Below are 25,974 nucleotides of genomic sequence, written 5' to 3' on the forward strand. Positions count from 1 at the left end.
CTTTCTGCGGCAGAACCCAAAAGGAGATATTTTGAAAAACGTCGGTAACCAAGAAACACTGACCCCTATTGACATCCATTGTATGGACACAAAACCAGACATTTCTCAAGATATCTTTTTGATACAGGTTTGAAGGGTAAATAAATGAAGACAGGGATAAATGTTTTATTTTTTGGGTGGTTTTTCACACTGAACAGATCCCAGTGTATAATGTCATGCAGATGGAGCATCAGAAAGATGAAGCTCTTTGGAACGTCACAGTGGTCTGAATCCTGTTTGCTAAAGTCCTCTGATTACGTTCATCTGGGAGCTGAACGTGCCCACGGCAGCAAACGCCTCCTGGAAACACGCGTTACACACCATGTGCCCATTTTCTGCCTTTAGCGACTGATTTCATCCTTTATAGTATTACAGGGTTCAAGTGTTCACTCTCAGGTCTGAGCCAGTGACGAAACAGCTTCGCTTATGAAATCACAAACATTAAATATCACTCCATCTCCCTCTCTCTCTGGATAAACGTGTAAGAGGAGACTGATGAGACTTCTTACAACCAGCTTCTCTTTCCCATACGTGAGCATGCGTGTGTGCAACAACAGGGCCCTGAGGTGGTTTACGGGCACAGGTTCTGATTGGGTTGCGTAGCCAGCGGTATCAATCCTGAGCCATAAAGCCACAATAATCCTCTATGCAAATGTGGCGTCTTCTTCCTGCGTCTCCTACATACTAATTCAGTGTCACTCCATCCACAATCATTTAACTTCACATGTGCGTTCAATTCTTTTTCTGGAGTGCTTCCAGAAATTAATTAATCAAACCGAGACGAAGCATTTCTCAATAAACATTGCATAAATGTTGATCGTGATGCCATGACAATCATTCAGCATCATGACATGAACAACCAGTCACACGTTTAGGTCAGAGCAGGGTGAAGGCTTAGATATTTACATGTTGTAGACAAAAATACGATTTTGCAAACATATGTGAGCCTGGATCACAAAACCAGTCTTAACGGGGAAATAAATGAAATAAATCTGTTGTTAAAAGTTTTCAAAATTCATGTTTTTTTATTGTGCATTACAATTAATATCAAACTACAGTTGGTTTGTTTTGATTAAAGCCATAAAAAATAATCAATTACAGTTAACTAACACATTAAAAACATGATGACATTTCCTCATTTTGGAATCAAACTCTTCATTTTTTCGTAAAAGCTGAAAATACATTGTTTGCATCAAAATTATAGATTTTTCTTTTTAGCCAAAAATCATTGGGATATTAAGTAAAGATCCTTTTCTATGAAATTATTTTGTAAATTTCCTACCCTAAATATATCAAAACTTTATCTTTGTGAGTGGATGGCCTGCTAAAGCACCTCCGATTAACAACTTCAAAGGCATTTTTCTCAATATTATGATTTTTGCAGTCTCAGATTCCAGAGTTTTAAACGGCTGTATCTCCGCCAGATTGTCCTATCCTAACAACCTAAACATCAACAATTATTCAGCTTTCAGATAATGTAAAAATCTAAATAAATAAAAATGCCTCAGAAGACTGGTTTTGTTGTACAAGGAAATATTTATTTATTTTATCTGACAATTTAAAATATATTTACTCTTTTATGCATGACGTGGATTGAATATTGAAGAAAAAGCTGCCAAAAAGAGAATAGCTGTCCAGTCCTTCAATACTGTTCAAAAAGCATCTAATATTTATTCAACAACATCTGATCTTAAACAACAGCATTGTCTGTACTGTAAAACGGTGATCAAATTCAGTGTGACATGCTGTAGGAAATAAACGCAAGCTCTAACAAACACCCTTGATTCTCTTTCCAGCACAGAAAGAATTATTTACCCGCTTATTGGGATTAGAAACCTAGTGTTGGCAGCGAAATTAGATTTTTAATGCCCTGAATACAGTTAGCTCACGAGCTCACATTTCTCACACATTCTTTCTGCCACCCAAAGCCACCGACGACTTCAACTTGGCGTTATATTTACATCAAAATTGCATTATATTTGAAAGCACAACGCGGAGCAGCTTTATTGGAAAAACAGCGTTCATCTGGAGCCCAACGATTCCCGTGGCGGTTATCTAGTATTCATTCAAATGCTCCGAAATATTCATTTTAGAAATTCAGTGTTGTCACAAAAGAATATAACACGTCAAAGCCTGGCCTGGAATTGATCACGTGATCACATGATGAGAGAGAGGGAGAGAGATACATTTTGTTCCTCTTCACTGACCTGAGATCAATACTGAAAGCTTGTAAGCCTCCAATAATAATATTGATTATCGCTTTTCCAAATAACACTAAAACCACCACAGATTCAGGAATAAAACGCACTCCGAATATTTCTGAGATAACGCTCGCTATAATGATGTCATCATCAATCAATGAAATCATTTTTCTGTCGTTCATGAATGATGTCTCATTGTTTATTGATGTTCACATCATTATCATCTGGGCTTTGCGCTTCTCCTCTATTGATCCTTTGGAGACGGACAGCTGGACCTCAGCGCTGGGATGGTGCCGGTGTCGCCCGTCATCGCTCAAGCCCGTGGTGTGCATTACATCGCTGTAGCTACACATAATTAACTTACCGTCCTTTGTAGCAATCAATGGCGCTGGCCTCCGGAGATTAACGCCAGCGATCCTTCAGCATTAGGGACGGTCAGATGACCTCAGCTGACCTCTATTAGCTCCCCTCATTTGTTTACATGCAAGAGCTTCGGCCTGAGGATCGACTGAGGTCGGCATCGATGCTCAAAGCATGAAATTGGAGCGTTCCCGTTTGTTACTGGTGGCTGTTTTACGTTGGCGACTGACATAATTAAAGACGACGAGCGAGAAACACTCAGGACGTGAATGTTGCGCTGCGCCTAACAAATCGAGCGCCATCCATCTTGCTTCCGCCCGTCTCATTCCTAAGTGCCATAGCTCATTGCGTCTAAATGGGCTGGAATTAAAATTGGCCGATACCCATCAAAATAACTTAGACAGACGAGAGGTGCTATAAATGGACCCCTCTCTCCCCACCCCACCTGCACAGTAATGTGAATTCGGAGGCACGACAGAGTGTTTAAGAGAGCAGATCGATGGGGAAACATTTGAGTAGGTGTTTCTCCTCACAGACACTCCATTCTATCCAAAGAAATCCATCTGCAGTGAGCTAATGATCTGCTGTTCGGCATCCGCAGTAAGAAAAGTCCTTTATTTATTTTGGAGAAAGTGCGGGGACAGCAGGCTGAAGCCCAGAGCCTGGCACAGATAACTCACCGTCCCTCTGTGTGCCCGGCCTACAATGTCTGTTAATCTGCTCCCGGACCAAACACACAGAGAGAGAGCGAGAAAAAAGGAAAGAGAGGAAGACAGAGAGAGAGAGAGAGAGAGAGAGAGAGAGAGAGAGAGAGAGAGAGATGCCTTCAGATCATGTTCCCGTCAGCTCAAATAGCTATTGACCAGCTCCACCAGCTTCTATCTGTGGTTTTTCTGTCAATCTGAGGAAACTAGAGAAGAGAGAGAGAGAACAGTCCAATGGCCTAATACTATTCTACTCATGTTATATAGCAAAATAAACACCTTTCATTTATTACAAAACAGAGCTCCAATTTGGGTTTAACATTAAGTTACTATGTTGCTTGGCACAGTTAAGGCCTTTTCACTCCAACAACATGAAAGGTCTTTGTACATACCGTCTAAAATTTCTGTACACATTTTTTCGTATTTGGCATTTATAAATTGTCAATGTGATAGACACAACGTGAGGTTGTGTTTATTTTTTAACGTTTGGAAATTTCTGACGCAAATTTTGGACTCCATGTGCAATGGCCTTAAAAGTGATATATTTATTGTTATAGTTGTGGCATGGGTATTCTTAACTTCAAAATGATTTTCAAACCTTTCTTCATGGTTATCGTCCTGGGTGTGTACTGGCCTTTACGATAATCAACTCAATATTGACTCCCTGCCGAGGTGCACAACAATGTTTGAGGGCCCATATTTGTTTCTAATCCTTTATAACTGGAAACCTGTATATTTTCATAAGTATAAGCAAACCCTTACAAATATCCAATAGTTGTTTTAACTTATTTTAATGCTTCGGTTGTCTTGTTTAAAATAAATTTAAACCAGGTTTAGGCCCCCTTGGAGGTTTGTTAAGGGCTCCTAGTTGAAAAACACTGAACTAGATTTCCACTTATTATCAATAAATGTAGTCACTACCTTTGCAGAATATTTGCATATTTCATTGTAATCATTGACTTTAAAGTGTAATAATTTTTTAACATATGTTTCATAAAAGCAATAAGCCAATGTTTAACAGGGCCATTTATTCACTGTAAAGAAAACTGTTTGATTTCTTTGTTGCACATAGTGAACAAATTCACAGCAGTATGCATTTCGCTTCATTTTGAAGACAGAACCTTATTCATTAAACACAAGAATCTGTGTGATCATTTGTAAAACCATTCTTATTTAAACTGACACATTGAGGCAACAGTTGACACATGAAGGTTTTCTCCACCGAAGCCACAGATGTGAGGAAAGAGAAAAACACCACATCTTGGCTGTGCAGAATGAGGGCTGATGAGAAACGTGGCAATCCTAATATCTGGAGACTGAGCATCCACCTCCTCCATCACTGTCAAAGACTCAACACGAGGACGGAGAATCAGTTTAAAGCCACACGCTTTAAACTGAAATCCCAATACACAAATGAAGAAGCCTCATTTTCCCCTCGCAGTTTTCCATTAAACCCATCAGTTTGCATGCGTGTGTGATAAGCGCGTGCTATTGTGAGTGTGTTGCACTGTAGCACAATGGTCAGCGTGACGCTGAAAGAATCAAATACCCACAGGCCTCTTGAGCTATTACAGACAACACGGCCTCTTTGATTGGCTGCATTCAGCTGCCAAAAAGGGAAATTGAGTTGTCGCCGCTCGCCCACAGGTAGCAATCACAGTCTTCAATGCGGCTCTGAGCGACGGCCTATTGAAAGGCTGGATATTAAAACCCAAGGGGACACACAAACACACGTGTGCCGGTGCTGTCTGGAGCTTTTAGCCAAACATCTTTACGATCTCTAGCCAGCATTCAATAAACGTGAATTTAAGTACAGAGTGTTGAGGGAGGCGCTTCACAGAGGCTCACTTCAGACAGTCTGTGTCTGGCTTTGACAACACTGTTTACTTCAATTTACTTCGCTTTTGATGATGCTCACCTCACTTCTATTGTGCACAAACTTCTGACCACAATCAGCTTGGGATGTTTCTGGTGCCATGTGCACCGAACTTACACACTAAACCTCTGATAAGAACATTGAGATTTTACATCCAAAATGCCATTTGCACAAAACATCATATTTCCTCATCCTGGTGTCATTCCACACCCAGTTTTTTTTGTGGAAGTCAAACTGTTTTTATTAGGACAGAAGCAGACAGTAACCAGAGGCTCTTCTAAATTATAGGGATAGTTCACCCAAAAATGAAAATGATTGCATCATTCATTCACCCACGTATCATTCCAAACTTGTCTGACTTTCTCTTTTGGAACACAAAAGAAGACATTTTAAAGAACCTTGGTAACCAAACAACTGTGCGGACACAAAATCACCAAGAGGTTTCTCAAAACATCTTCTTTTTCTTTCACAGAAGACTGTAAGTCATACAGGTTGGGAATGACATGAAAGTGAGCAAATGATGACAATGATGAGTTTTATTTTGTTGGGTGAACTATCCCTTTAAGGCTTAAATACACTACAAGACTTTTGCTCAGATTTTGCACAGACTTTCAGTCTGCAGATTTGATCAGTTAGTGTGTTTCTATGTGTAACTTTCAAAAAGTCTGCAAGTGTATGATGTCTAGTTTTAAAAAAGTCTGATTTTGAAAGTCTTGTAGTGTGTTCAAGCCAGTAGGAAGCATCATAAAAGCATCCCGAATGTGTGGGGAAGACCAAAACTTTTGTTTCTATTTATCTGTCAAAGCTGTCAAAGCTCATTTGTGAAGGTAAACATCAAATCCGATGGCGTCTGTGATGAAATCAAACCGAGTGCAACATGCGTCGTCATGCAGAGTATCACAACATGAGGAAAATCAGGTTATTATTAAAACTGTGAAACAGCCCCTGGTCCCATGGAAAACAGCAGCTCAGAGACTCCACAGAAGAATGAAAGCTTCAGTTTTAGGCTTGAAATGACAGTATTAAAAAAATAGACGAGACACGCACAGAAACTTGAGCGTACTTTAACTGCCGAGAACGGTCACTGTCGTCTGAGGCTGTATGTCTGGTCTTTACTGCGTCCCTTGAGGGTTTGTTGAAACAGATTTTGTGTGGCAGACGAACATCTCGGCATCAAACTCTTTACTGTCTGGAGTCCTAATGATGCCCATGTCCCAGACAACAACCACAAACAGCCCAACAATAACAACACGGTAGCTTTATGGGCTTCTCCGCATGGCCCTCAGAGTTTAACAAGACTGAGAAATTCCACTCTCATTACAGTCGGCAGGAAGGTGGGGGGGGCACTGTAAAACTCTCTGAATTATTCATCCGCTTGAGTTTCCAACTCGTATGCTCAACCGCCTGAGGGAGCAAGAGCGCCTGTGCGTTCTACGGTTTTCAGATCCTTACCCACCCCGCTAACTCCCACCCCGCATGACTGCAGGCGATACTGACCAGACGTCTCGTCCACGCGCTCTTCCACCGTATGCTCTTTCTGATGGACCCACTCGCTGTTGCACTTGAAGTAAATCTGCGTGGCGGGCGTGGCTTTGCAGTAGAGGTTGACGGGTTTGTTCTTGACGATGTAGGCCTCTTCTGGCTCCAACAGGAAGTGTGGAAGGGGCTCGGGCGGGTCAGAGGGAAAGGTCTCCGGGAGCTCGCCCAATCCCAGGTAGTCGTCATCTATAAATGAGAGGAGATAACAGACAACAAGGAGTTAGTTGAAGAAACAGAAGCGCACAGGGGGTGTTTATGAACACACGTTTGACCGGAGGGCAGCTTGGATGTAAGATTGTTTACTGGTAACCCCTTTGGGGAGCAGTTGTGTCCGGTAATAAGCAGACTGTGCATGTATGGCTAGAAACATACTTCGACACAAGCTTGACAAGGCACATGTAAGGTCCCGCTGACCAGTCTTACACTAATGTATTAAATCAAACATCAGGCGAGAGAATATTTCTATCTTTAAATTTGTTATGTTAGGTAGACTGCTATAAACACAACGACAGTTAGACTTTAAACTAAACTCTTACGGTTTACGCTCAAATACACTCTGCTTTGTTTTCATGCACTCATTTTGTACTTAATATAGAAACAATTTGTATTAAGATATGGGTGATATTTTGACACACAATGAACAGTAATACTACATTAATATATTAAGTACAAATGTAATGTCTAAAAAAATAGAGCCCTTTAAGTTAGTAACTTGAGTTTCTCAGCCATCACAATACAATATGTATTATTAATTAGGGGTGTAACAATATATCGAAGTATTACATATTGCAAAACAAAACACTAAGATATGTATCGTAGAGCTATTAAGATTTGAATTGTAAAGCTATGGCAACATATTTTAAATTAAAAATTATATTTAATATTAAAATTCTGTTTTTTGTGTGACAGATCTATTCTGTTTTTATTAGTTTACATAAAAATATTTGAATTAAACCGTGACTGTTGTCAACTCTTTAACAAAATAACAATTAATACTAAAAAAATGTCTACAATAAAAAAAATCTACATTTGTTATAAATATTGTGATGTAACCGTAATCGTAAACACAGTATCGTGTATTATATTGAATTGTGAGCGTATCGTTACTCCCCTATTGTTAATGTAAATATATGAAATACATATTATTAATATATAATATAAATAAAAACTACATATGATTACAAAAAATGTTTCCACAACGTTTGAACAAAATGCAAAAAAATATGAATAAAATTCAGAAAAACATTTATTCTCGAAATGTTCACAATTTTTACATACAGTTTATAGAACTGACAGCATTCGAGGTTAAATTTAAACCTCTGTGTGTAACATTATTAAAATTGATTAGGTTTGGATAGTTTAACATCAAAATAGGGAAAGGAATAAAAAACACTGAGAATGAGCACATGCTGGCAGCTTAAACAATAGGATAAGCAGACATGTCACAGCTCTACGAAGAGCAAGTAGACAATTTACACGTCTATTATGAGAAAAACCACCAGCAGTAATAAAATGAGTGTCAAACATTTCTGGAATGAAAGATCAGTGTTTTTCTCAGATACACACATATATTTATCTGCCTGAACTGAAGCAACTGACCTCACTGCGAAAAGTATACAGGAACATGCTATTTAAATTCAGGTTGAGAAATAAGCGACAGACTCTGCTGTATATGTGCTCTGTGCAGTACACGCTCAAATATCCGGCCTCTGACTCCAGGTCGTTCACAAGAGGGAAGCTGAAAGACATTAGCAGAGATATTCGTCACCTCTGAATACGTTTTCTATTCTTAACACCCGACTGGCAGGCATCAATTATTTACATAGACACAGAGAGAGAGCGCAAGGGTGCAAGAGGTTAAAATGCAGCATCAAAGATTCTTCACTGCTTTGCTATACGCTGGCCCAGTCCAGACTGTGTGTCTCACAAACCCTGCCAGTACACAGCAGTGATTTCACATCAATATCAGCTGCGATGTTACAGGACTGCATTAGCACACAGAGCCCCAGGGGTTTCTGGGTAGTATGTGTCTGCTTTTCTTCACAGGTTGGTCCTAAATCACACCTGCCCTGTCATCAGCCTCTAATCACCTGCTAATTGAAGGAGAGCCGTGGCCTGGACCTGACCCCTCCACACGGACCTCATTACACGTGTGTGTCATTTAACACAAGAAAAGAGGAAGCTGTCTTTGAAAGTTAATTTTGGTGTTGTAAGATGTTGCTGTAGGGTGTTGCTGTTTAGTATGAGTTGTTTTCAGTGCAGTTTTAAGATGTTGCTGTGCAGTTGCTAAGGTGTTGCTGTGCAGTCTTAAAATGTTGTTGTTCAGTTATAAGGTGTTGCTGTGCAGTCTTAAAATGTTGTTGTAAGTTGTTGCTGTGTAGTTGCTAAGGTGTTGCTGTGCAGTTTTCAAATGTTGTTGTTCAGTTATAAGTTGTTGCTGTGTAGTTGCTAAGGTGTTGCTGTGCAGTATGAGTTGTTTGCAGTGAAGTTTTAAGTTGTTGCTGTGCAGTTGCTAAGGTGTTGCTGTTTAGTATGAGTTTGTGCAGTTGCTAAGGTGTTGCTGTTTAGTATGAGTTGTTTGCAGTGCAGTTTTAAGTTGTTGCTGTGCAGTTGCTAAGTTGTTGCTGTTTAGTATGAGTTGTTTGCAGTGCAGTTTTAAGTTGTTGCTGTGCAGTTGCTAAGGTGTTGCTGTTTAGTATGAGTTGTTTGCAGTGCAGTTTTAAGATGTTGCTGTGCAGTTGCTAAGGTGTTGCTGTGCAGTTATAAGATGGTGCAGTGCAGTTTTAAGATGTAATAGGGCAGTTGCTAATGTAACAATGCTTGCCAACTAAGCAAGACTTACTAACTATTCTTGAACATTGAAGTCTTATACTAGTGAAGCCATTTTATACAAAAAATAATTCAGTTGAGGCTGTGCATTACTGATTTCACCATTAATTTACCACTGTGCCCAGCAACCCACTAAAATTGACAGTAACGAAATGTGTAGATTACAGCAACGAATACTGGCATACTTTTAACAAAAACAGTTAAGGCCAGTTTCAAAGCTAGTTAGGGCTTCAAATCTTTGGGTAAAGCTATTGTATTTCACACAAGTGACTCACCACATTTACATTTATTCATTATTATCGGTGAGTAACAGCAAACTACAAACAAAAAGCTTCTCATCAACTGTTTGTGCTCCATGGCCCTGAGCTGGAGGGAGGAGGGGGCGTATAGGAGCAGGGGAGGTTTATCAGCTCAACAATTAGATGTGGACCAGAACCATGTCCTGGTAAAACTGCCTCGCCAAGCATGATCACTATCTCAGTCACACACGCATGCATTCAAACCCATACTGTACACACACACACACACCGCGGGTGCACAAACACACACAGAGACACACTGATATCTTGAATGCCTCTAGGAACATTTACATTTAGGAAGCTGGCTTTCATCCAGTGTAGCTTACCATCCAGCTATATTCAGCTATACATTAGTACATGCATTCGCGGCTAATCCAACCCATGAAAGTGCCTGAGCTACAGATTTAGTTCTCTTGTCATAAACCAATGACAGTCTTCTAAGACTCATCACGCTATCAGACACCAGTGCCTCCCACCAGCCTGCCAGACCTTGACCCAAAAAACAGACTCGCACATGTAGGAAACTCATGAAGCAGCGGTCTATTTCTCTCTATCTGTCTGACGCGCGGCAGGGACGAGAGATCAGACAGAGGCATGAAAGGGTTTAGTGTGTCGTCCCTGCATGCAAGCGCCAATTCATCAACCTCCAGAGTTCCAGAAATAATAAATATAAGAGAATAAAAAGACCCTTTCTGGAGAAAAAGCACTTGAGAAAAGGAAAGCACGACGAAAAACATGCCCTCACGCCAACAAGTCCCCACTGATTCTGAGCTCTCCAATGGGTGAAGAGACACACATCACAATCCACATTCATCACGCAACCTGGTGAAATGTTTCGTAACACAGCACATGTGTCCACACGTGCGCTGGCCGTCACACCTGCCTGTTTTCAACCACTGTTTACTCAGTTTTGTGAACTGAAGTGAGCAGTTGCCCCCCTCACAGATGATTGTTGTGTGGATACAGCGGTCCGAGGGGGCCGGAGCTGGAGTCCGCCCCGTCTGCATGCCGTCACGCTGGGGGAAATCTTCACGCCACACTGCCACGCTTTGATGCTGGTTCTCTGGGATGTAATTTGAGTTTGGGCCCATTATCGCAATCACATCTAGAAAAGTCAACCACACCTTCTTCTCAGAACAGCAGGCTTCTTGATTTCCCATAAAATAAAAAACACAAACGAGAAAAACCAGAAATGAAAAGGGTACGACCTTGAATCAAATCTAAGTGTTGAGGTTCCGTCTCTGCGTAAGCAGACACAGCGCGCAGCCACCGCTCGACCTTCTTCACCTCTGGAGACTAAAACAACACGCATAAGGCAATTAGTGTTTCGTCTCCACTGATGTTTTTGTTGAAGTCACTCAAAACAGAAGTTAGTTTGTTGGTGGACCATATGCCTTAACCCCCATTTCTCAAATGCTTTACTTTGATTTTAATCTGAAAAGTACTCAATTGCTTCCATATGATGTGAATTACAATTTCATTATAGAAGTTCCCACAGAGTAAGAAGTGTTTTCCGCAGAGAAACAGAACAGCAAAATACTATAATCAAAGCTTCGAGTATGAGCCGACGTGATTTTGGATCATGCTGCATGTATGTGCACAAACAGGTCAAATTTAAACAAATATTTGAAGGAAGTTATTGTGTTTTAGCATTAATCTGTGCTATTAAACAGCACCAGCTGAAATCAGATCAGTCTAGCCGGACACCAGCCTGCTGGAGACTAGTCAAAACCAGTTAAAACCATCAAAGCCCTCCAGGCTGGTTTAATATGTCTTTTTATGACGCTCATTTTAAAACAAATTAAATTGAATGGGGCGTAAAGAACGGTGATTGGGGTGTGAATGGTGATAGAACCGTGAAATGGTACGTAAAGAAATTAAATAGAAAGAAATGTTAAAAAAACGTATTTGATCATTTACTCACCCTCGTGTAGTTCACAACCTGTATGACTTTCTCTCTTTTGCAAGCACAAAAAAAGAAGATATTTAAAGAAAGTTGATAACTGAACAACACTTGGCTGCATTGATTTGGATTCTACAAATAAAACTACCAAATAAATTTCTCTTTTCGTTTGTGTTCTGCAGAGGAAAGTGTCATACACAGGTTTTGAACAACATGAACATTTATAATTTGGGGTAAACAATCCCTTTAAACTCTCTACATACAAACATCTATACCCTCAGCGTTTCTAATCCACTCTCAAATGACTTCAAAATGACTAGACCGAATGTCTAAAAGTATGAAATGAGAGAGAGACAGAAAGGAAGAAGCAGATGTTATAGAAGGTCAGCAAGTGTGAAGCCAGATTGAATATTCCAGCACAAATCTTTCAATTGGATTTCTCCTGCCGGATCGCTTCATGAAACTGAAAATGAAACGCGCTCTCACAAGCTGTGATATGAAAGCCGAGCCGGGCAGTGACCTGTCATATCACAGAAGATCTGTTCACATTACTGCATACTGCCTGCGTCTGCTATACACGTGCTCTTGGGCTTCAGGTGAGCTGCAGACGCGCACAGCATCTCGGATGACTTCCTAAACTCACAGGGCTCACAAAACCCTCCTGACTGCATCAGAGAGATCTTTACTTGCTGGTCCAAAACATGACAGTTAGGATCATCATGTATCAGGAACCACGCCAATATCAAAGCTTCATCTTAACAGTAAAAGATGCCAGAGACTTGTGATCTCAAAGAACGAAAACAAAGTGCGCTCGTCTCCACGATGACCTGATAACATTCATGTAAGAACACAAACACATCCAGCTGCAGGATCAGCGCTGTGGAGTTTACAAAGCCCTCTTCACCTCCCATTCATATGGCGTATCGCAGATGAAGCGCCACATCTGGGGAGTTCACGCTGGCTTTATAGTTTGTCAAAGCCCACACTTCTTCAAAGGCAGAACACACAATCTAAAAACAACACGGCTCTGCTTGTACCGCCCGCTCAAAGACGCCAGCTCACGCGTATCCAAACAATCCATTCTGACGGGAATAATGATCTCCTCCGAGTCTCTAAGTTCGGGTTCACTGGAAGACTGGCGCAACAAAGCATCTACATCAACCGAAGCCTAATTGTTTTTTCAATTAACGAAGAGCTTCCCCAGAGCGGCTCGGCTTTAGCGCGAGCCGCGTTTAATGCGGGCCGGACTTTCCACGCGCTTGATGAAAACCGCCGTCTCGGGATAAATGTTTTAACTTGATTTCGCTGCACTTGAAATGCTTTCAAGAGAGCATCCGACATCTGAGTTTTCACCGCAGCTGAACACAGGAGGAAATATCGCAATAGAACTTGGACATAGAGGAAAGCATGCGGCTGAGCGCATTCAAAACGGCATCGCCAGCGCGCTGTCAAATCAGGAGAAAAGAGGAAGTGCTCGAGCGAGCTGCTGGATGGAATAACATGATTTGGGGAAATGAATCCTGAAGGAGGACAGGGAGATGCTTTCTGACGGAGAGAGAAGGAAATGGAGTCAACATTCTGGCCTACGACAGACTGGTGCAGATTCGCATGGCTTGCATCAAGAACACCTGTAAAGATGTGATTTTGTGTACAATTGATTAAATTGTGATTAAATGAAAAGAATGTGTAGCATAAAATAATACAAAGACATCATCCTTCTTTGTGCTCGCTGAATTCATGAATGAGTGATTCTTATGATCTGCACAGAACATTAAAGTAATGATGTGCAGTGCCATTACTCCAACTAATTTGAGATTGTTTGTAACTTGATGTTATGAGGACTATACACAGGTACACACACATCTCCACAAATATTCTCAACATGTGCGATATCAGCTGGCTGACAGCTTTGTGAAAGATAAGCTGGATTCTATCTGTGCGCGTCCAGATTTATGGTCCTCAGGAAAGCAGTGTATCACCCTCAACTGCGCTTCTCTTCCATCAGGAGAGAGTCAAGCGTGAACGCCGGCATAAATCCTGCGTCCTGCGCTCTCTCGCTCTTATTTTCTCTTCTGTTGCTGCACAGAAAGCAAGAAAGATGAAGAATATGAGGTGCGGTAAATTTAAAAGATGAACTGCCTCTACTCAACAGTCATGACTAAAAAGGATTTCAGGATGTCAGCCACACAATTCTGAGATCTAAAATAATCTATTACGTGTCGCTGTGACCTTTGAGATAAACGTTACAAAATAAACTGTTTCCAGGGCTTTGGTGTCAAAAACACGTATCACGCTCCAGTACCTTTTTGAGGCACGAACAGAAGTATTTTTAATGTGAAGGAAAGACGACATCATTAACGCAACACGAGTCGGATCGATTCCGGCGTGAAACATTTCATTACGGCATCAGTTTAACTGAGTCCAGATTTGAACCACAGGGAGAAATTAAACTCAATGTTTATTCAACCAATGCAATGGTGGGCGGGGCTCAGCCGTTACCATATTTCAATCCACGTGGCGCTTATCTAAACACTGATAGAACTCCATAATTGCAAAAAATGAATGAGCAGAATTGATTCGGCTCCACACATAAGTAGGAATACTCAAGAAAGGGACGTGGAGATAAGATTACGAAACGCATTCAATAAGAAACGAACAAGCGGCAGATAAGAACGCTTCCTTCTGTTTCTCTCTACACTTAGACGAGCAGGAAAAATGAGTCGGTGTGTCAGCGTACGCTCTGTATGTAGTGGAGCGTCTGATAACAGTTAACAGCGGGTGATTATTGTGTAACCTCACAGATAGAGGAAACACACAATCATTTCATTCTTTCTAGGTCAGAACAGAAGGGGAGAAAGGCGAGGGATCGCAGAGATATACAGTTGCCATGACACTCACTTCAGCGCTGGCCCAGTTCAGAAACAGGATGAACTCCCAACGCTTCTGGAAGGTCTTACAAAGACATGCATCATTTCGGGATGCTGAGAGAGGTTTCATATGTTATGCTGTATCAGTGTGTATGAGTCTGTATTTGATACTTTTGTATAAGACGTCAAACAATCAGAAGTGATGTAGCTATATGAGGGATGCACAGTAATGGGGAAAATGTTATATATATTCAGTATGTATGAAGAGTTTGGTTCCAAAATGAGATAATTTTTTGTTTTATTGGGCTAGTTAGCTGTATTTGTTGAGTTAAAATGGCCTAAATCAAAACAAATCAACTTCAGTTTGATTGATATTAATTGGAATGCACAATAAAAAACATGGAACCAAACTCTACATGTATATTATATATATATGCAATATATAAAATATATACGGTATATATACTGTTTATATGGGAAGTTTAAAATAAACTGTACCATGTTTACTATGGTATGACAGCAAAAAAAATGTAGAAAACAAACTACGTTATTTTATAATATTAAACATTTATTTTTATAAAATAAAATAACATAAGAGAGATTAACAAAACTGTTAGTTTTTATCAGATGTTTTGCTATGTCACACCATAGAACACATGTGCGGTTTATTTGTTCTCTCTAGGTGTATATACAGTATATGGTGAAATATAACAACTTGCAGGATGCAGAAGAGCGCTGAAAGTCAGACTGAATTAAAAAGCGCTCAGCTGGTGTTATAAAGTTCATTTCTGCATTCATCTATGACCTGCTGCTACCATATGTCACAGGACATCAGCTCTGTGCCATGAATTGTCGCTAAGAAAGTACATATATTTTTTCAGCACTTTAAATATTTAAAAACACTGCAATATTAACAGACTTCTATACTAGATCTTATGCATATATCGCGAATACAAAAGGTTTCAGTTTTGAATCAGCCCTCTCCCGCAGCTCACACTCGCATTCCTCCGGTACCTGAAATCTCCATTCATAGAACAGACTTATTCACTTCTCACCCCGGGAAATGATATGTACAGTGCACGGAGGGAAATTAATTCCCGGGGTGTCATGGCAACAGACCGATACTGTGGCTAGATTTCACAAGTCGATGGCAACCGCACGTCCAAACCTGGAGCCAGTTACCCAAATATCTGAATATGCTGCTTTAAATACTTGAACACAATCTTGTTAGAATTCATGCATTTTTTCCCTTTTGTATGAAAATTCACAAGGCCAAAAATTATACCACAGACGACATTCCGGACTCAAAAATGTGAAATTAGTGTACACGTAGTCTGCTCTTAAAACCAGAGCAAGAGAGCCTCTCTCACATCTTCGCCTCTTTCCAGGTCCGGGATGAAAAGCTATTTTGTTGGTTGATTGGAGAATGATGCTGCTACTTAGAGAGCAGCTCCATCAGTCTGACAGAACGAGGAAAAAGCAGCAGAGACGGGTTCCTCCCCAGGGTGCAGTTGCAGTGATGGGTGAGCTGTCAAATGCCCCATTGTCCAAATTACCCAGCAAGCATGGTGTCACCGCCAGGGACTCATTTACAGCGGCACACCACCATCTCTCTCGGAGTACGAGCGGCAGGCTTAGCGCTTAAAGAGACGGTCTTTACAGCCTCACCTGAGTTTGGGAGACGTGCTTTAACTGACGGACAGAAGCACTTCAAACACAAAACACTGCAGTTAGTGCAGCAAACTGTAAATAATCCAGTAACGACTAACTGTTTCTCACCTAACTCTAATCCTTCTAACACACAGTGCGTCCATAGATCAAACATCTGTCAAACATTGATTTAATCCTTAAAGGAGAACAGTTACTTTTTCAATGCGTTTCGTGTGTTTGTATATCAGGCGCTTGGTCTGAAGAGTAAATCAAGGCAATCTAGCGGAAAATTGTGTGCCTCACAGAGATCGCTCTTTTGTATCTCAGGAGACTTCGTAATGAAGTTCTTCATTATGTTTTATTAGACTTTCTCTAAAATTATTTAGGAGGAATTAAAACTGAATCAAATCATACGTTTGGTGCTGTACCGTCAGAGCAGTAATGTAATTGTAGAAAGCAAAATCCATTTGAATTTGGAGAAACTAAATAAGAAAATGTGACTTTTTATTGCACACGACTAATTCATATTTCACAGATCAAGATCACATTTACGGTTGTTTACTTAAGGTAAGATAGCAAAGCTATAAAAAGTAGTGTTAATAACATACCTCAAATCATTTGGCAAGAAATGTCACATGTTGGTCAATCTGAGCACTGGCAGAAAACAACAGAAATATTAAAGAGATCTCATTTGTGATTGTTATTTCCTGCAGAAAATGTCACAGTCATGCCTGCTGACCGGCACGCAGCGAAGGCGTTTTAAAAAGCAGACGGGGGTCAAGACTGGCGCGGGGTCACAGTCTGTCTGATCTGGGAATTTAATGATGGTGCCAATCAAAGCCCAGGTCCTCCCGTCACTGGCATTACAGTGGGCAGGGATGTTCAGGAGGGACCGCCGCCCGCTGCGGGCAGAAACGAGTGAATCACAGGAGCCGTCTCGTGACCTCTGTGACCTCACGCTGTGCCCATCAGAGTCACAGATGATAATTGGCTGGAGCAGAATGCAGTCCCACTCTGACCTCTGCTGTCTCAGGGTCATTACAGAAACAGCCCACAACACGATCCAACAGCTCATTACTACGGCTGAAGAAGAGCGACTGCAGAAAGCTCACAGATGGGTTAAACTGGATTATACGTGTTGACTACAATATGCAGTTGTGCATCTCAAACCCGCAGCCAGACTTCTGACTTTTCAACTGATTCAGTAACTGCAATCGTGAAAAACCAACCAACCAAAACTTTTCTACCAGCAAATTTCACTGCTCTGCGGGGTCACATGTCTTCACATGCCGAGAAATGAGAAAAGCATTTCCTAGACACGTTCTCTGCCGAATAAACACTCAACCGCTGTGATGTTCCTCCCTAATTAAGTTTCGCATATTTTTCGCTTTTTCCAGCAGTCAGCAATGCTCGTCTCTGCTCCACTGGAAATTCAACGTCCCCCTTTAGATAAGTGTTCATATTTCCAAATGAACTAACAGACTAATTAAAGTATTTATATTCAGTTCTGATCGCTGGGCCGAGCTGCTCGATGTCCTTAAAGCCGGCCGTCCTCCATCTGCTTTAATATTCCGCACCACTACGCCGGGGGGCAAAAGTTAAAACCCAATCTGCAAATCAAAAGTGGCCGAATATCAGAGAAAATTAACGATGCCCAATTCACACACAACATCAATACTCACATAAAAGTCAACAGAACATTGCTGCTTATCTCCCCGCACACAAAGGATCGGGGGTAAAAAGGGCAAGTTCACACACACACGCACACACACACACAGACACGCACACACACACACACACACAGGACCCTGTTCGGTCTCACACATGCACAGTTTTTCCCACAAAGCCTTCTGATAATGATGAAGATTAACCCGAGCAAAACAATCAATGGAACCTCAGATTTACCAAAAATGAGTCAAGAAAAGGATGTAGTCTAAACATGCGTGTGTGAAAAAAGCAAATCAGAAAGTGCGAGACAATGAAATATTAATTATATAAAAAATTACCAAATTCAAGGTCGAGAGAGATTGGGAAAATTTTTCAGCTGCATTTCCAAAGACATTCTTCAAATATTCTACAATATAAATAATACATAACAACTTTTCTTTTACCCAGGTTTGAAAATTCAGGAACTGTTCTGATTGTAACTTAATATAAGAAACGAGGAGGATTTCTAATCTGTAATTTAAAACCATAATGAGACACCATGCTGATATACCGCTGATAACAGAATTATCAAGACCCAATAAACTCATAATTCCCCATAAAATAACATCCCTCTAACAAGCTCTGGATAAATTTAACTCACATTTATCTGTCATCAGTCTGGTCATTATTTTACACCTGTAAATGTTTCAAACCCTGTTACACACACACAGCGAGTTCCCTTGAGCTGAAGGGCATTCAGGACTTGAGACTTCTATTGTCTCCAGAGCCCAAAATGTTCCTACTGTCTGTCACACAATCCATCGCTGCTACTCCTCTCTCTCTCTCTCTCTCTCTAAATGCTCAATCCATACAGTCATCCTCTGGTACTCCTCTCTCTCTCTCTCTCTCTCTCTCTCTCTCTCTCTCCCTCTCTCTATCACTCACTCAACTCTTGAGGAAGTGAACCATGAATAATCTTCGTCTCATCCCACACACCTGTAAAACACACATGCTGTACAACCCCCACTGGCCCAAAAACACTTCAACGCTGCCCGATCTCCCCAGAGAAACTTCGAGCTCACTTTTACACAGTTATAGACCACTTCGCTACATGCAAACGCTGGTCCAGCAGCACTTTCGCTTGCATTTTTAAAGTATACATAATTACTTTGTTTATACTAGAATCGCTTATATGATAAAGCTTGTATTAAAATCTTTACCATAACATTGCAGATTGAGTCATTCTTAAGAAATGACCTTTGTCTCCTTGAAACAAAAGACACAAACGGATGTGAACATGCCGTCTAGCCAGCAGTTTTTGCTAACTACAGGTCAGAGGCTTTCGTAGAACTCACACGTTTCTCTTCAAAGAAACGCAGTCAAATATCACGTGGATCACAGTGTTTGTGGAGAAACATTTGAGAAGCAAGAGACTGCAGCGGAAATTTCCATCAGCGCTATCTGGAAAGAAACTATTGAGATCTTTCTCTGTTGATCTTTATTAGCACGTGCAGTTCTAACTGCACATCAGACGTTCCCATGACACGCCGTAGGTGTTAAAGCAGCAGCCCTGGAAGCAGATGAGAGGAGAGTTTGATGTGTGTTTTAATGCGACGGGACTCATGTAATGCGGAGTTGCAAATCTTCGCCTGCAGCAGTGAAGTTGATCTGCATGTAGAAGAGAGGAAAGGAGAAACTCTTGCCAATGAAAGATGATGGTGTTACAGCAGGAGTTTGAAATAACATGACCAGCCCCTTCAGAGTGTTATCATGCCCTCGAGCGAGAGGACGCGCTCCTCCCTGACGCGCCGTGACACATGAGAGCCTCACAAACCCACTTAGTCATTATCAGAACCAGGACAATCCGCTTAACCCCACAACTTGTCTACTTAATAGAAACCTTATTACCAAGTTTTGTTAGACGATTTAACTTAAATCTCAAAGCAAACATCATCAAAAGACATTTTTAATGATAATATTCTCAGTTGGTTCTTATTCTTAGAACTAAAGAGTTTGGATAAAAACTAATCAAGATTTAATTATGATTGTTATGTGTAGCACATGTATTTTAATCACTAAAATCATATTCAAATATTCAATGGAGTAAACTGCTGTAAAAAGTATTTGGTTATGATAAAAACTACTATTCTACACTCATCACAAGGAATATTACTCAACCGTTTCATTCATATTCAAGATTTTTTTTAGAATACTGTTAATGAAATATTAACCCACACTTATCTGAAGCGACTCAAAGAGTAAGAAAACAATGACAACAACCAATCTTTCAATCAGTATTCAGTTTTAACGGATTCAAATAGGATTTAATGAGAACTATTAAAACAGCTCTGTCTCAACACTCAAGTCACGAGATGAGGAGGAATTGTGAAAGTACTCCACAGATACATTCTTTGGGAAGCTTAATGTTCAAATAAAACACAAAAATCGTAACAAAAACTTTGTGATATTCACAATGTGGCTTAATTTATCCTGCAGTAAATCACCAGAAAAATATATTGAACACTGGAGCCCAACTGGAAAAAAACAAAGAAAAGGCCACAGGAGAGCAAAGCAACACGGGTGATAATGGAGGTGTTACACATGACACATGGAAAGTGTGTTGAGGTGCAGAGGAAAACCACATTAGACACACACACACACAGTCGATGGACCAGCAGGACTGTGATTTCAGCCGAACGGAAGTAGGTCAACCAGTGATAATATAAGGGCAATGAGGAGCTGGTGAACCCACCCCCCAACCCCATTTTACAGCCATTACAGAACAGACAGAGAGACAGACAAACCCCTACAGAGACACGGACCCTCACAGACCACCAGCCACAACACTAGCACAAGCAGTCACAACACACACCGTCATTATACACACACACACACACACACACAAGTCCTCTACCTGCTTCATTTGCATGTACAGCGACAGAATAAATAAAAACAGTGAGTCATCTGTGGACATGAACCAGAGGAGTCAGACGCTCCCACACCATGGCTGGAAAACAGGAGGAAAATAGCTCGATTCTTTGAAGGTGGAGTTTCCAGCGCACCGTTGAAATGTTGCTTACAAGCTCAAGTCAAAAGATCTCACTGGAGACTCAAGGATATTCTGGGGAACAGACGCTGCAGAGAGAGAGGCAAAAGTTGCTAGGAGTAAACAGTACAAGCACTGGTACCAACGATGCTCGACTTAGACAACAGCGCCAGATAAAGATTTCTCAGGGTTGGGGCGGGTGTATCTGCAGGGCGGAGGGGGGTTTGATAAAGGTTAAGATGGTGGGCTGGTGATATACGAGATGTCTGATAACACTCGAGATGCCGAAACCATCTGACCCATAAAAAGCTCTGAAACACACCAGTGACCAGCCAAAAAATGAGCATCCGACCCGCTGCATGACCTCTCCCTCTTTCTCCATCTCTGTTTTTAAACGCAAAAAGGTGATTCTGTCTATCATCCTCATGCATAAGTCATTACAAACAAGAGCCCGTGAAGATGCCCTCTGCCTCACATCTCAAAGCTGACCTGAGCCCTTTCGCTCGATACCACCCTGAACTACACACAGATGCTAACACAATAACCTTCCCTTATTCAGTTTAAAGGGACCTTACGCTACACAACATTTATCATTCGGTGCTCCTCGCCAGTTCACTTTCAGTGTAAATGCAACTTTGGTTTGTTTTGTTTTGTTAGGTTTGCTTTCGTTTACAAACCGGCCTTTATGTAAATAAGCAATAGTGTTGACTGTAATGCTGATGTATAGTTCCTCTGCATGAGAAAATGAGATTTGAGAAAGCATTTTAACTTCTTCGCAATTACACACAGCAGTTTTAAAATGGTAAAATCACACCCAAATGTGTTTTGCATTTACAAAGGACGAGACTCCACGACGCAAGTTCTTACTCACAAAACAAGCTCTTACTCACGTGACGCATGCCGGCGTGTCTCTCATTTGCCGTATAAATGTTTGCAGTAATGGCAGTTTCAGGGCTGAAAAACAGCTTGGGGTTTCTCCACCTCATTCCGTGTCTAAACACCCTCTTCTTCCAGGCACAAATTGCTCATTGGGCCAATTTGGGCTGGATGGCAAACATGTCTCCCGAGTTTCCGCTGCCAATCACGCCGGCAATTGTGGCTTTCCAGCGTTTTCCGCACTTAGCTTCAGGCCAGCGAGGGGAAAACGTTCGGCAGCAGAAGTCCTGAGCAAGGGATTTCAGCCACCATTTCATTAAGGGCTGAGTGTAAGAGGAACAACCGTTCTCATTACGCTGACGGACGGCAGGACGGCCGTTACAGGCACCGAGACGCCCTGAATATGTAGGAGATGGTTAGGTGAGAGCTTGATTGATCGAGAGAGAGTTATCAGAATGTACTGCGCCACAGAAAACTGTTTAAAATGTAGTCGTGTCATCTCTACTGTTAAAATACAGTCATCGTAAGTGACAACAACAGTGCTTATTTTCTGATTGTGTCGACTGTAATCCGCTCTTCTGTGCATCGGCAGCATCCTCTGAAGGCATCACTTGTCTGTCTAAAGAATGAAACGATTTGCTTTCTGCACCACCTCAAACGTTAGACTCCATTTGTTATCTGCGACCCTTAAAGGTAGTGCATGATCTCTCATGTCAAAGCTTCTGTTTAAACAGACGGATGTGATCTAATAAAGAGAACATGCACTTCCCACTCACTCTTAATTTGTATTATTGCTAATGAGGCTGTTCAGACCTTTTTACTGAGGATGATTGAATTTTGTCAAATATGCACTATGATGAAGTTAATGTTTCAAATACTCGCCTGACCTCATTCATGTATAAACGGACAGACACACAAAACACAATCCTCTGTAGAGAAGGCTCTTTTAAAAGTGACAGACAGGCGTACTGCGTTTGGGACACTGGGGCATCAATTATTGCTCCCTGTGCTACACAGAAACGGCTTCACGCGGGCCGAGCCAGAGCCGGAGCCGGGCAGCTGGGCATCACCCACTAATGCCCCCGAATCCCTGCGGCCGCCAGTCGAGACAGCTGTGATTAATGTGCTAACTGCTCCAGTGAACAACACAGCTACTGAAAGCAGCTAACATTATCATAACATTTCACCTCTAATCTTAATCAATAGCAGGAAGATTTATGAGATGTGTCTCACAAAACCGGCTGCCCGGCCCCTCAAATTGTGCCAGCTATTTTGTTCCCCTCGCTTCTGGCCAGATGAGAACTTTAGATGTTAAAGACTGTGGAAACTACATTTGTGATTTCTTGAGAAACTGACTTAGGGACTTTTAAGTTTCACAGTAACACCTTGTTTTAAGATGGGTAAGAATGTACAATGATATGTTCTTTGTGAAAAAAGCCTTTGCGGACAGATTGTATATAACACAAAGGGGCGATATCATGGACAGGGATTAGGTTAAAAAACATGCCTTACAAAAACAATATCACTTGCGTACATTTTGAGACAAAACAATGGCACTGCTGTATTTTAAGATATGTCAGTGCAAGGGAAAGGCAAAGTCTAGGAATAGTCTTTAGCCCTGTACGGACACCGGCCTAAAGGCTCTCAGTGTAGAAAAAAGACGCTAATGCTTCTTTGATTAAATGCCTTTTAGGTTCTGTACGTTTCTTGTGTCTTGCACACTTGTCTTATCTGCTTTTACTTCAGGACACAGATTTTACATTATACATCAAGTGTCAAAGAAACACAACACTTGTACTTCAGTATTTAAAAACTATCAAGTATAAAAAACAATTTTATTTGCTTTGTATGATCTATTATCTGTCAATTATCATAAAAAGACTAAACGTGTTTGGCTGCATACACGACGTCAACAACAAAAGATATGGAAAGCTTTCTTTCCTCTACTAAAACACCCTAAGTATTTATTTAAGATAAATAAATATAATATTTCAGTATAAAAACACAGCTTAGCATTTAGTGACACATTTACATTCCACATTGTTTTATCCTCACTAAACTAAACAGACCCATGATCAAGCAAATCATATCACGCTACAGCATTAAACACAGTACAGCTCCCAAAATCCTAAGTCTTTAGGTATCTATTAGCACCCAATACTATAATGTATCATTTCTATACATCTATACAGTACTCATGTCATTCCTATACACTGTACATCCACTGAATCTGGCAGGAAGTGTACAGATGGGCAGCAACAAACAACGGCCAATTTCACTCAGCAGACGCCACATCAAGCGCTTCAAATCGCAGTGCTGTAAAAAGGCAATTTTGCACAAATGCGTCTCAAGACGGCCTTTGAGATTTCTAGGTGCTGCTGCGTCTAATCAAGAAAGAAGCGCTGCAGGGCACATCACCTACCCAACGGCCCGCTCCCCTGGGCTGAACACGCAGAGCTCCTATCAGAGATGAGAGAGGAGATGGAGGGCATTCGAGGCTATGGAGGGAGTTTGTTAAACCGTTATGAAATCCGTAAAAAATGTCCAAGCATCAGATTTATTCCTGAGCCGCGGTATTTCCGCAGGACAGCATGGAGCCACTGGATAACCTGACGCCAACCTTCAGCCAACATCTCACACAGAGCTTAAGTGACAGTGTTCCATTAAGACACATTTAAAACTGATTTGCTTTACAGAGAAAGAGAGAGAGAGAGAGAGAGAGAGAGAGCAGGCGCCAATTTCACAATGCGGTTTATACGGGCCCCAAATGAGAGCTTATAGTCAAATACTGTTTGCAACGAAAGGATGGGATAAATGTTATCAAATGAATCTCACTGTACCAAGAACATCCATTGTAGATCTTTGGGCATGTGCTTTAAGAGCACAGATATGGGTCCACATGATCCTAAACCACAGAGACTCACTGCTGAGCACTTTAAACATCATACAAATCTTTGGTTTATTCGACTTCCGGAGGTATATTGATCACTTTCTTCTACGGTTAAATATTATTTCAATATATCTATGTTCTTTATTTCCAGTTCATGCACTCAAAAAATGACACACGTATTATGGAAATGTATGTTTTTCCCAGCTCTCAAAAATTTGGAATAGTGCATTATTTCATACGCCATCAATTAGATTCAAGGAGGACAAAAAAACGTGACTATCGTTATGAATCGGCAGTATGAATTGAATAGAAAACAATGTTGATAATGACATTGTGGATTCTGCTCATTTAACATATTCTTCACTACAGAAGCTCATCAAACACATCTGCTTGCCTGACAAACAAACAACAACAATGCAAGCTGTTAAAACCAAGAGCCATTTGTCTCCTTTGAAGTAAATGCTTGCTTTTATTACTTAAGGTGCAGGTGAAATGAATGTAAATAAATCACACATTCATAAGCATTTTACGGAACATATTATTTTTTCGCTTTCAGACCCAGGGGGTCTGGGGTGAGCTGCACCTCTTCAAACATCATTAAAGTGTTCCTTAAAGAAAGCACTACTAGGGTCACGAGGTATAGAGATAGGGCTGAGGCCAAAGGTTAAACTCATTACAGGCTGGGTGCTACGGCAACGCCCCGGGCTCTTTCTCTCCCTCTCTGCTCTATTTTTGATGAGTACAGGGACCCGGAGAGCTGCCGCTACGGTGTTAATATTTCATACAGCCATGCAATAACACCGACAACATCTTCCCCTCCTTGCGGTGCCCGACGGCAAGGGGCAGCGCCTGCACTCGCCTCTCACAGGCAGCATGGAGAGCAGGTGTAATTTGCACATGCTAATTGAACTCTGCCACGGGTCAGCGAGCTTTCCTGTCTCCCCAAACTGCTGCACACATGCGGGCATTCAGCGCAACTGTCTGCCTGTGAATATGAGGTACGGTCCTCCTTCAAACACATGCGCAGGGCCATTGGCACCAGGAAAATCAGCATCTGTGAACTGGGCCATCATACCCGGGCCGGTCCAGATGTATGGGGACTCATCCTCAGAGTCACTCCTCTGATAATTCAAGGTTGGACTGAGGAGTTTTGGACAGAATTCAGTTTCAGGCCAGATCGATCCAAAATGCAGAAATTTGCCGGATCCCAAAATCTCATTTTTCTCATCATCTTTGGTTAATTAAATC

The 25,974-nt window shown here is 41.3% G+C and overlaps 1 protein-coding gene across 3 annotated transcripts in view; it reads right to left on the reverse strand.

Annotated features, from left to right (window-relative positions):
• Positions 1-25,974, reverse strand: part of unc5cb (unc-5 netrin receptor Cb) — a 106,787-nt gene that overhangs the window by 40,408 nt on the left and 40,405 nt on the right. For all 3 annotated transcript variants that reach the window (XM_056736269.1, XM_056736270.1, XM_056736268.1), the window contains one exon: positions 6,678-6,905. In XM_056736269.1, coding sequence (XP_056592247.1) covers positions 6,678-6,905 — 228 coding nt within the window. The remainder of the gene's footprint in view (positions 1-6,677; positions 6,906-25,974) is intronic.

The sequence above is a fragment of the Triplophysa dalaica genome, chromosome 22 (genome assembly GCF_015846415.1).
Source record: "Triplophysa dalaica isolate WHDGS20190420 chromosome 22, ASM1584641v1, whole genome shotgun sequence".
Classification (NCBI taxonomy): Eukaryota; Metazoa; Chordata; class Actinopteri; order Cypriniformes; family Nemacheilidae; genus Triplophysa; species Triplophysa dalaica.